At 41.6% G+C, this 12,044-nt stretch overlaps 1 protein-coding gene across 5 annotated transcripts in view; it reads right to left on the bottom strand.

The window, feature by feature from the left end:
• CUNH3orf20 (chromosome unknown C3orf20 homolog) overlaps positions 1–12,044 on the bottom strand; it is a 104,841-nt gene that overhangs the window by 81,140 nt on the left and 11,657 nt on the right. For all 5 annotated transcript variants that reach the window (XM_040491885.1, XM_040491887.1, XM_040491888.1 and 2 more), the window contains exon 6: positions 955–1,074. In XM_040491885.1, the coding sequence (XP_040347819.1) occupies positions 955–1,074 (120 nt within the window). The remainder of the gene's footprint in view (positions 1–954; positions 1,075–12,044) is intronic.

Below are 12,044 nucleotides of genomic sequence, written 5' to 3'. Positions count from 1 at the left end.
AACAGTGAATGATAACTAGCAATTGCTCACTAAACATTTGTTCACTAACTGAAGACACAGGAGGAGCTTGATATGGAGAATGAGGCCTGGAGGAAGGCAAATCACATAGTCAGCAAGAGGCAGGGTCAGAAATAAAATGCAAACTTCTCAACTTCCAGCCTTACCTCCAGTGTCTGTGGGACACTGGACAACTGGACAATCTTTGAGCATTCATACCTTTTGCTGATCCTTCCACCACCTACTTTGCAAGTACAGTCCTCCCTGCCTACCCCATTCCACCATCTGCCATCACAGCTGGTTGGGGAGAAGGTAACTGGAAATTCTATGAGACTTTGCCTTGCCATTTCCACTCCCAACTTATTTCTCTGAGGTTCTGGCTGCATAGTTGCTGCTATACTATCTGGTCTACTGCCACCTGTTCTTTGTCTTAAGCCTTTCTTTCTGTTGTGTGTCCTCCTCCATGGGATAGCAGGTCCCTCTATGTCTTTCTCTTCTTTCCGCATGAATCAGCCCAGTTTGGGACATGCTGTTAGGTCTGGTATCCAAGTACGTCTCTTCAGATACTCGTTCCCCCACTGGCTGTGTGAGTAGGAGCAACATAGATCTCTCTCTTGATAGAGGGGGTGAGTTTGGGATACTGAGGGGGATGGAAGATGTAGGTTTGATAGGGATGTTGTACTGTGTGAAGGGAACCACATCACCAGGAACAGAGGGCACGTAAAAAAAATCAAATGATGAGACTGCACTGTGGAGTGACTGGGTTGAGATGTGTCAACTTTTATGGGAAAGAATCTGTGTCAAAGCTTCTGCCAACAGGCAGGACAGCCATGTACCCTTCCTATCAGAAAACTAAATCAAAGCATCTCATTAACCTGCACTGGGAATCCTTTATGCCCTCCCCCACCCCCTCCCCCAAAGATGGGCTAAGAGCTCTTTGCTGGAATCCTCTGTTACCTGTTTTCTTCTTGACTTCCCTTCCAGTTGAGAGGGAAAAGCTCAGACAGCCAGTAGATGACTCGTAGACAAGCTGGTAAGGTGAGTTCACACCCATGGTTGGAGTACTCACAGAGGAATCTGGAGTGGAAGATGGAGGAACTCTTTTTTCAACTTTTCAATTTTTCTTGTAACCAAAAATTTAGTATTACATTTTTTGTTCTGACAGTATGGTAGAGTAGATATTCTAAAGTGCCCTGATTGCTACAAAACAACCACATCTTGGAAGAAAAAGACTTTTTAATGCATGAGCAGGCTCAGAGTAATTAAGGGGAATCTTTAAGATTCCTTTCCGACAGTACCCCTCACCCCACTATAGTATCCCTCAAGAGAGTAATGACACCAGCACAGGGAGCCGGGAGCAGCAAGCACAGAAGGTGATGGTATTATTGTGAGGGCAAATGCAGGTATAAGTGCGGCGCTAGGTGGAGGGAATAAACACTGGGCCAATTATTCTCTATCCAGGACACTGAAATCAGATGCTTCTTCAACAACAAATCAGGCTCTTGCAGAATCATACTGTTTCACATAGAATCATTTGATATCCGACCACTTGAGAATTAAAATTTAGCACCCCCATCACTGGCGGAAAATCATGATCATACTTACATAAACTTCATCAAATCATTGACTCATTCTTTACCCAAATATGGTCATTTCGCTGGTTAGGCATGAAATTGTTAGGAAATGTTAAGCAACTTATCATGGTTCATTCAAATTCTGAAAGAAAATGGCAGACCTGACCTAAATAGATAAAGACTATAACCAGAGACTGCACACGTGCAAATAATAACCTTCACTAGTGATAAAAATGTTAAGATCAGGATAACTTTCAGTACCTTCTAAGTTAGCAGAAATGGACTGACAACAGCCAATACTGGTAAAGATGGGATAAAACCAGCCAACCATGCTGGTATAGGCAAAATCCATCTAGAAAATAGTATTTGGTAAGAGCTGTACACATATTGAAACTTTCTGCCCCAATAATCCCTCTTAATCAATCTTAACCAATAGAAACTGAAGTTGCATATTGTGATGCATATTATACTAATAGTAGGAAACTGAAAACCTAAGCATTTGGTTAATCATAGAACCTGAACATTAAAAGTCTACAATGGAGAGGGAAGATGGCGGCGTAGGAGGACGCTGGGCTCACCGCGCATCCTGCTGATCACTTAGATTCCACCTACACCTGCCTAAATAACCCAGAAAACTGCCAGAGGATTAGCAGAACGGAGTCGCCGGAGCCAAGCGCAGACGAGAGGCCCACGGAAGAGGGTAGGAAGGGCGGCGAGGCGGTGCGTGCTCCACGGACTGGCGGGAGGGAGCCGGGGCAGAGGGGCGGCTTGCCGGCCAAGCAGAGCCCCCGAGTCTGGCTTGCAAAAAAGCGGAGGGGCCTGACAGACTGTGTTCCGACAGCAAGCGCGACTTAGCGTCTGGGAGGTCATAAGTTAACAGCTCTGCTCAGAAAGCGGGAAGGCTGGACGACAAAGGGAAGGAGAGCTGCTGAGCCCCCTGACAACAGAACTCAGTTTGGTGGGGAACAAAGGCGCTCGCCAGCGCCATCTCCCCCGCCCATCCCCCAGCCAAAATCCCAAAGAGAACCAGTTCCTGCCAGGGAACTTGCTCGCTCGGAGCAAACACCCAGCTCTGCGCTTCTGCGGAGCCAAACCTCCGGCAGCAGATTTGACTCCCTCCTGCGGCCACAAGGCCCCTCCTGAAGTGGATCACCTAAGGAGAAGCAAGCTAAGCCTGCCCCTCCTGCCCCTGTGCACCTTGCCTACCCACCCCAGCTAAGACGCCAGATCCCCAGCATCACAAGCCTGGCAGTGTGCAAGTAGCCCAGACGGGCCACCCCACCCCACAGTGAATCCCGCCCCTAGGAGAGGGGAAGAGAAGGCACACACCAGTCTGACTGTGGCCCCAGCGGTGGGCTGGGGGCAGACATCAGGTCTGACTGCGGCTCTGCCCACCAACTCCAGTTATACACCACAGCACAGGGGAAGTGCCCTGCAGGTCCTCACCATGCCAGGGACTATCCAAAATGACCAAGCGGAAGAATTCCCCTCAGAAGAATCTCCAGGAAATAACAACAGCTAATGAGCTGATCAAAAAGGATTTAAATAATATAACAGAAAGTGAATTTAGAATAATAGTCATAAAATTAATCACTGGGCTTGAAAACAGTATAGCTGACAGCAGAGAATCTCTTGCTACAGAGATCAAGGGACTAAGGAACAGTCACGAGGAGCTGAAAAACGCTTTAAACGAAATGCATAACAAAATGGAAACCACCACGGCTCGGATTGAAGAGGCAGAGGAGAGAATAGGTGAACTAGAAGATAAAGTTATGGAAAAAGAGGAAGCTGAGAAAAAGAGAGATAAAAAAATCCAGGAGTATGAGGGGAAAATTAGAGAACTAAGTGATACACTAAAAAGAAATAATATACGCATAATTGGTATCCCAGAGGAGGAAGAGAGAGGGAAAGGTGCTGAAGGGGTACTTGAAGAAATAATAGCTGAGAACTTCCCTGAACTGGGGAAGGAAAAAGGCATTGAAATCCAAGAGGCACAGAGAACTCCCTTCAGACGTAACTTGAATTGACCTTCTGCACGACATATCATAGTGAAACTGGCAAAATACAAGGATAAAGAGAAAATTCTGAAAGCAGCAAGGGGTAAACGTGCCCTCACATATAAAGGGAGACCTATAAGACTCGTGACTGATCTCTCTTTTGAAACTTGGCAGGCCAGAAAGAATTGGCACGAGATTTTCAGTGTGCTAGACAGAAAAAATATGCAGCCGAGAATCCTTTATCCAGCAAGTCTGTCATTTAGAATAGAAGGAGAGATAAAGGTCTTCCCAAACAAACAAAAACTGAAGGAATTTGTCACCACTAAACCAGCCCTACAAGAGATCCTAAGGGGGACCCTCTGTCCAGAAGTACCAGAGACATCACTACAAGCATAAAACATACAGACATCACAATGACTCTAAACCCATATCTTTCTATAATAACACTGAATGTAAATGGATTAAATGCGCCAACCAAAAGACATAGGGTATCAGAATGGATAAAAAAACAAGACCCATCTATTTGCTGTCTACAAGAGACTCATTTTAGACCTGAGGACACCTTTAGATTGAGAGTGAGGGGATGGAGAACTATTTATCATGCTACTGGAAGCCAAAAGAAAGCTGGAGTAGCCATACTTATATCAGACAAACTAGACTTTAAATTAAAGGCTGTAACAAGAGATGAAGAAGGACATTATATAATAGTGACAGGGTCTATCCATCAGGAAGAGCTAACAATTATAAATGTCTTATGCGCCGAATACCGGAGCGCCCAAATATATAAAACAATTACTCATAAACATAAGCAACCTTATTGAGAAGAATGTGGTAATTGCAGGGGACTTTAACACCCCACTTACAGAAATGGATAGATCATCTAGACACACGGTCAATAAAGAAACAAGGGCCCTGAATGAGACATTGGATCAGATGGACTGGACAGATATATTTAGAACTCTGCATCCCAAAGCAACAGAATATACTTTCTTCTCGAGTGCACATGGAACATTCTCCAAGATAGATCATATACTGGGTCACAAAACAGCCCTTCATAAGTTTACAAGAATTGAAATCATACCATGCATACTTTCAGACCACAATGCTATGAAGCTTGAAATCAACCACAGAAAAAAGTCTGGAAAACCTCCAAAAGCATGGAGGTTAAAGAACACCCTACTAACGAATGAGTGGGTCAACCAGGCAATTCGAGAAGAAATTAAAAAATATATGGAAACAAACGAAAATGAAAATACAACAATCCAAATGCTTTGGGACGCAGCGAAGGCAGTCCTGAGAGGAAAATACATTGCAATCCAGGCCTATCTCAAGAAACAAGAAAAATCCCAAATACAAAACCTAACAGCACACCTAAAGGAAATAGAAGCAGAACAGCAAAGGCAGCCTAAACCCAGCAGAAGAAGAGAAATCATAAAGATCAGAGCAGAAATAAACAATATAGAATCTAAAAAAACTGTAGAGCAGATCAACGAAACCAAGAGTTGGTTTTTTGAAAAAATAAACAAAATTGACAAACCTCTAGCCAGGCTTCTCAAAAAGAAACGGGAGAGGACCCAAATAGATAAAATCATGAATGAAAATGGAATGATTACAACCAATCCCTCAGAGATACAAACAATTATCAGGGAATACTATGAAAAATTATATGCCAACAAATTGGACAACCTGGAAGAAATGGACAAATTCCTGAACACCCACACTCTTCCAAAACTCAATCAGGAGGAAATAGAAAGCTTGAACAGACCCATCACCAGCGAAGAAATTGAATCGGTTATCAAAAATCTCCCAACAAATAAGAGTCCAGGACCAGATGGCTTCCCAGGGGAGTTCTACCAGACGTTTAAAGCAGAGATAATACCTATCCTTCTCAAGCTATTCCAAGAAATAGAAAGGGAAGGAAAACTTCCAGACTCATTCTATGAAGCCAGTATTACTTTGATTCCTAAACCAGACAGAGACCCAGTAAAAAAAGAGAACTACAGGCCAATATCCCTGATGAATATGGATGCCAAAATTCTCAATAAGATACTAGCAAATCGAATTCAACGGCATATAAAAAGAATTGTTCACCATGATCAAGTGGGATTCATTCCTGGGATGCAGGGCTGGTTCAACATTCGCAAATCAATCAACGTGATACATCACATTAACAAAAAAAAAGAGAAAAACCATATGATCCTGTCAATCGATGCAGAAAAGGCCTTTGACAAAATCCAGCACCCTTTCTTAATAAAAACCCTTGAGAAAGTCGGGATAGAAGGAACATACTTAAAGATCATAAAAGCCATTTATGAAAAGCCCACAGCTAACATCATCCTCAACGGGGAAAAACTGAGAGCTTTTTCCCTGAGATCAGGAACACGACAGGGATGCCCACTCTCACCGCTGTTGTTTAACATAGTGCTGGAAGTTCTAGCATCAGCAATCAGACAACAAAAGGAAATCAAAGGCATCCAAATTGGCAAAGATGAAGTCAAGCTTTCGCTTTTTGCAGATGACATGATATTATACATGGAAAATCCTATAGACTCCACCAAAAGTCTGCTACAACTGATACATGAATTCAGCAAAGTTGCAGGATACAAAATCAATGTACAGAAATCAGTTGCATTCTTATACACTAACAATGAAGCAACAGAAAGACAAATAAAGAAACTGATCCCATTCACAATTGCACCAAGAAGCATAAAATACCTAGGAATAAATCTAACCAAAGATGTAAAGGATCTGTATGCTGAAAACTATAGAAAGCTTATGAAGGTAATTGAAGAAGATTTAAAGAAATGGAAAGACATTCCCTGCTCATGGATTGGAAGAATAAATATTGTCAAAATGTCAATCCTACCCAAAGCTATCTACACATTCAATGCAATCCCAATCAAAATTGCACCAGCATTCTTCTTGAAACTAGAACAAGCAATCCTAAAATTCATATGGAACCACAAAAGGCCCCGAATAGCCAAAGTAATTTTGAAGAAGAAGACCAAAGCAGGAGGCATCACAATCCCAGACTTTAGCCTCTACTACAAAGCTGTCATCATCAAGACAGCATGGTATTGGCACAAAAACAGACACATAGACCAATGGAATAGAATAGAAACCCCAGAACTAGACCCACAAACGTATGGCCAACTCATCTTTGACAAAGCAGGAAAGAACATCCAATGGAAAAAAGACAGTCTCTTTAACAAATGGTGCTGGGAGAACTGGACAGCAACATGCAGAAGGTTGAAACTAGACCACTTTCTCACACCATTCACAAAAATAAACTCAAAATGGATAAAGGACCTGAATGTGAGACAGGAAACCATCAAAACCTTAGAGGAGAAAGCAGGAAAAGACCTCTCTGACCTCAGCCGTAGCAATCTCTTACTTGACACATCCCCAAAGGCAAGGGAATTAAAAGCAAAAGTGAATTACTGGGACCTTATGAAGATAAAAAGCTTCTGCACAGCAAAGGAAACAACCAACAAAACTAAAAGGCAACCAACGGAATGGGAAAGGTATTTGCAAACGACATATCGGACAAAGGGCTAGTATCCAAAATCTATAAAGAGCTCACCAAACTCCACACCCGAAAAGCAAATAACCCAGTGAAGAAATGGGCAGAAAACATGAATAGACACTTCTCTAAAGAAGACACCCGGATGGCCAACAGGCACATGAAAAGATGTTCAGCGTCGCTCCTTATCAGGGAAATACAAATCAAAACCACACTCAGGTATCACCTCACGCCAGTCAGAGTGGCCAAAATGAACAAATCAGGAGACTATAGATGCTGGAGAGGATGTGGAGAAACAGGAACCCTCTTGCACTGTTGGTGGGAATGCAAATTGGTGCAGCCGCTCTGGAAAGCAGTGTGGAGGTTCCTCAGAAAATTAAAAATAGACCTACCCTATGACCCAGCAATAGCACTGCTAGGAATTTATCCAAGGGACACAGGAGTACTGATGCATAGGGGCACTTGTACCCCAATGTTCATAGCAGCACTCTCAACAATAGCCAAATTATGGAAAGAGCCTCAATGTCCATCAACTGATGAATGGATAAAGAAATTGTGGTTTATATACACAATGGAATACTACGTGGCAATGAGAAAAAATGAAATATGGCCTTTTGTAGCAACGTGGATGGAACTGGAGAGTGTGATGCTAAGTGAAATAAGCCATACAGAGAAAGACAGATACCATATGGTTTCACTCTTATGTGGATCCTGAGAAACTCAACAGGAACCCATGGGGGAGGGGAAGGAAAAAAAAAAAAAAAAGAGGTTAGAGTGGGAGAGAGCCAAAGCATAAGGGACTGTTGAGAACTGAGAACAAACGGAGGGTTGAGGGGGGGTGGGAGGGAGGAGAGGGTGGGTGATGGGTATTGAGGAGGGCACCTTTTGGGATGAGCACTGGGTGTTGTATGGAAACCAATTTGACAATGAATTTCATATATAAATAAAAAAATAAAGTAAAATCTTTAAAAAAAATAAAATAACAGTCTACAATGAATTAAAGCGACAATTATTAAAATATATAGCTATGTTGGCAAACATTTGTCTCTCAGTTAAGGAAACTGAGAGGCAGGAAAATTGTAGTATTAATATATATGTATATATATATATATATATATAGAGAGAGAGAGAGAGAGAGAGAGAGAGAAACCAAAAAGGAGATTACAAAAATGAAAAATAGGAATTATGTAAATAAAGATGGCAAGATTATTTGCTTTCCTTTTTTGTATATGTTTTACTTAGTAATATTGCCAACAACTGAAAATCAAGGAGCAGTCCAGTTTTCTTTCATGACAAGGCAGACTAGTATGTACTGGAAAGGAGAAAAGGCAGGAAGTAGGCTTATCACTAAGGAAATGCTTCCTTAAGCAAGGGGTATATTCTGGCTGTAGCTTTAAGGGAAGACTACTCCAGACCCAGTTACAGCTTTGGTCTACCTCATGCAGTAAGATGGTCCAGAAAAGCAAAAGTCATGTAAAATACGTCAACAGCATTTGGATCTTCTTTTTAATGCCCTGTAAGAGCTAATTCAAGTCCTTCTAGGATTAATGCTTTTCCAAAAAGAACAGATCAGTCCTTCATTTATATTTTGTTGGTTAGGTTTTTTTTTTTTTTTTCCCCCAAGCTCTAGGCTTGTTTAAAGGGGAGCATCTGGAACAGACATGCCAGCAAGTGAGAGATTTCTTAGGGAGTGTGGTGGAACACTCTTGCTAATGTAGCAGGATGCAGAAATCATCAAAGCCTCTCCAGAGTTCAGCTCAGTTCTCTGCAAATTCTCTTCCACCATATTAACCACAACCCAGAAGGGAGGCAGGAAGCCACAAATCACGGGTGAACGTCTGTGACCCTGCAAGAATGCTCAAACACCTTATGGGGTGGAATACTAATGGTGACAACCATTTCCTTTTCAAGGTAAGGGAACGCTACATTCAGGTAGGGGAGCATCTTGGGCAGGTCTGAGGGTGAGCCGCTGGGCTAGGTGGGACTTTCCTACCCATGCAATAGACCAGCAGGCAGTGTCCCCCACAAATGAGATGGATCTCTAAGCTCCACACAGAATGCAAGGTGCAGGACTCCATGCATGCTGGTAACCATCTGTGTATATAGTTACAGCATAGTTAGAGGGCCAGTGTTTTCATGGCATAGCTGATCCTGAGCAGCATGCGCAAAGAGTAAATTCCCTTAAAACAAAGACCTCCAGGTCATGGTAAATAGTGCGGAGGTGGGGTGGGGGAGTCCAATTGGAATTTTATTTTAGAAAATGAAAACAAACTTGAAAACCAAAAAATAAATAATCCAATTAAAAAATGGGCAGAAAACATGACCAGACATTTCTCCAAAGACAACCAGATGGTCAAGAGACACATGAAAAGACAAATAAGCAGAGGGAAAAAAGAGAGATAGACAGACAAACAAAGAAACAGACTCTTAAGTACAGAGAACATGCTGATGGTTACAGAGGGGAGGTAGGTGGGGGAGGGGTGAAATAAGTGAAGAGCTCTGAACAAGGCATAGGATTGCTGACTCACTATATTGTACACCTGAAACTAACACAACACTGTATGTTAAATATACTGTAATTAAAATTAAAAACTTCATAAAATTTAATAAAAGAAAAAAATAAAGCATACTTGGATTAAGGCTTAGAAAAAAAACCCAAAATTTATCAAAATAACTTTCTTTCACCTTGTATTTAACGAAAGTTTGTTGATTTTGTAAGCACATGCTAATTCTCATAAGCAATAAAAATGACTGTGTCATTTTTTTTTTTTTTTTTAACTTTTTGAGGTGGGGTGATTTTCTTTTTTCCTGAATGGTTGTAGGATAGCAATAAAACATGAGTAGCTTCCTGTTTTTCTTTGCAAAAATACCCAAGGGCTTTATCAGTTTTTATTTTTAACTGACCCCCAAATCATCCTTTCTGCAAGGAGTCGCTGCCCCAGATGATTTTCCTGTCTCCAGTAGCTGATTGGTTTTGCCTCACTGTGCCATCATCAGTGGCTTCGCATGGGGACTGAGCAGCTTTCCAACATCGCTTCCACTGACTCCATGAAATCCCACATTTTTCCTGCAAGGCTGGCAATTTTATTATGCAATTTATTTGTACTGTACATGTATACTATCAGATGTTTAAGCTCTGACCTCCAAGGAAAGGTTTGTCCAAGATGGACAAACATCCAGTGGACGGGGAGAGATGATATTTTACAGGGAGGGATGGATTTTACAGGTGAGGGTCAATGGTTATGAGATTTAAATTTTTTTTACGCTTCCCTATGAAACCTAACAGGCAGGATGACTTTCAGGCATCCAAAATGAATACAGGTGACCTTTGAACAACATGGGTTTGAACTGTGAGGGTCCATTTATATGTGAATTTCTTTCAATAACTATAGTACGGTCCTGTAAATATATTTTCTCTTCCTTAGGATTAAAAAAATTTTTTTTTAATGTTTATTTTTGAGAGACACAGAGAGAGAGAGAGAGCGTGAGCAGGGGAGAGGCAAAGAGAGAGGGAGAGGGAGACACAGAAAACGAAGCAGGCTCCAGTCTCTGAGCTGTCAGCACAGAGCCCAACACAGGGCTCGAACTCACAAGCCGTGAAATCATGATCTGAGTTGAAGTTGGATGCTTAACTGACTGAGCCACCCAGGCGCCCCATCTTCCTTGGGATTTTGTTAACAAATTTTCTTTTCGCTACCTTATTTTATTGTAAGAACACAGTATATAATACATATAACAGACAAAGTATGTGTTAACTGTTTATGTTAACGGTAAGAATTTTGATCTATATTAGGCTATTAGTAGTTAAGTTTTGAGGGACTCAAAAGTTACATCTGGATTTTTTACTGCTTGGGGGGTCAGCACAAGGGTCAGTTGTACTTGTATATCCACCATGCTTAAGAGATACATTAGATACAACTGATTCACTGTGTCTCCCAGATCCTATTCCCCTCCACCCCTCTCTAGTGCTCACTTCCTCCAACTTAGCATCCAGCATTCCCCTCCACGCTTTTATACTGTACCCAAAGCAATATTGCTTGTATTCTTTCAAATTTTATTTAAATAGTATCATACCAAATGTATCCTTCTCAAACTTGCTTTCTTTTATTTGCTTAACACTGTGTTTTGAGATTTTATCTGTACTGATATGTGCATTTTAATGCTTATTTCATTTTGTATTTTTTTTTCTTTTTAATTGAAGTATAGTTGACATACAATATTATATTACTTTCAGGTGTACAATATTGTGATTCAATATTTATGCACATTACAAACTGCTCATCACAGTAAGTGTGGTCGCCTCTGTCACATCTGACACATCTGTCACTATAGTATTATTGACTACAGTCCCTATGCTGTACAAGTGCTTGATTTTTACTTCTCACTACGTTCCACTGTTTAAATAGACTATCAATTGTTTTCCTCCTATTGATGGACACTTACGTTGTTTTCAATTTTATTTTCTTTTGCCATTCCAAACAGTACTGCAATAAACATTCTGGTACAACTTCTTGCACACGTGTGCCAAGTGTGACTAGCCAAGTGTGGCTAGTGGACTGATGAGAATCCACACCAGCCCATGGCCAGATGAGCACAAAAATTAAGAGTAAACATTTAGAAACCTCTGTGTCAATTTTACATTGCTGTCACATCACATTTTTGAAAACATCAGTCCACGAGAGATAGAGATTGGCAATTTTACAAGTTGGTCCTTTACCACAGACAGTTTGAAAAGCACAGCCCTAGGGAATGACCTAGAAGAGAAGTTGCCGAGTTGTCACATGCTAGAGCATCGACCACCTTGCAGATACCATCAAACTGCTCTCCATGGGAACTGCACCGATTTCTATACTCACCTGCAGCATTTAAGAATCTCTGTTGCTCCAGGGGCGCCTGGGTGGCGCAGTCGGTTAAGCGTCCGACTTCAGCCAGGTCACGATCTCGCGGTCCGTG

This window comes from Herpailurus yagouaroundi, unplaced genomic scaffold (assembly GCF_014898765.1).
Source record: "Herpailurus yagouaroundi ecotype Mexico unplaced genomic scaffold, PumYag 183, whole genome shotgun sequence".
Taxonomy (NCBI): Eukaryota; Metazoa; Chordata; class Mammalia; order Carnivora; family Felidae; genus Herpailurus; species Herpailurus yagouaroundi.
This window is presented reverse-complemented; position numbering and strand designations above follow the sequence as displayed.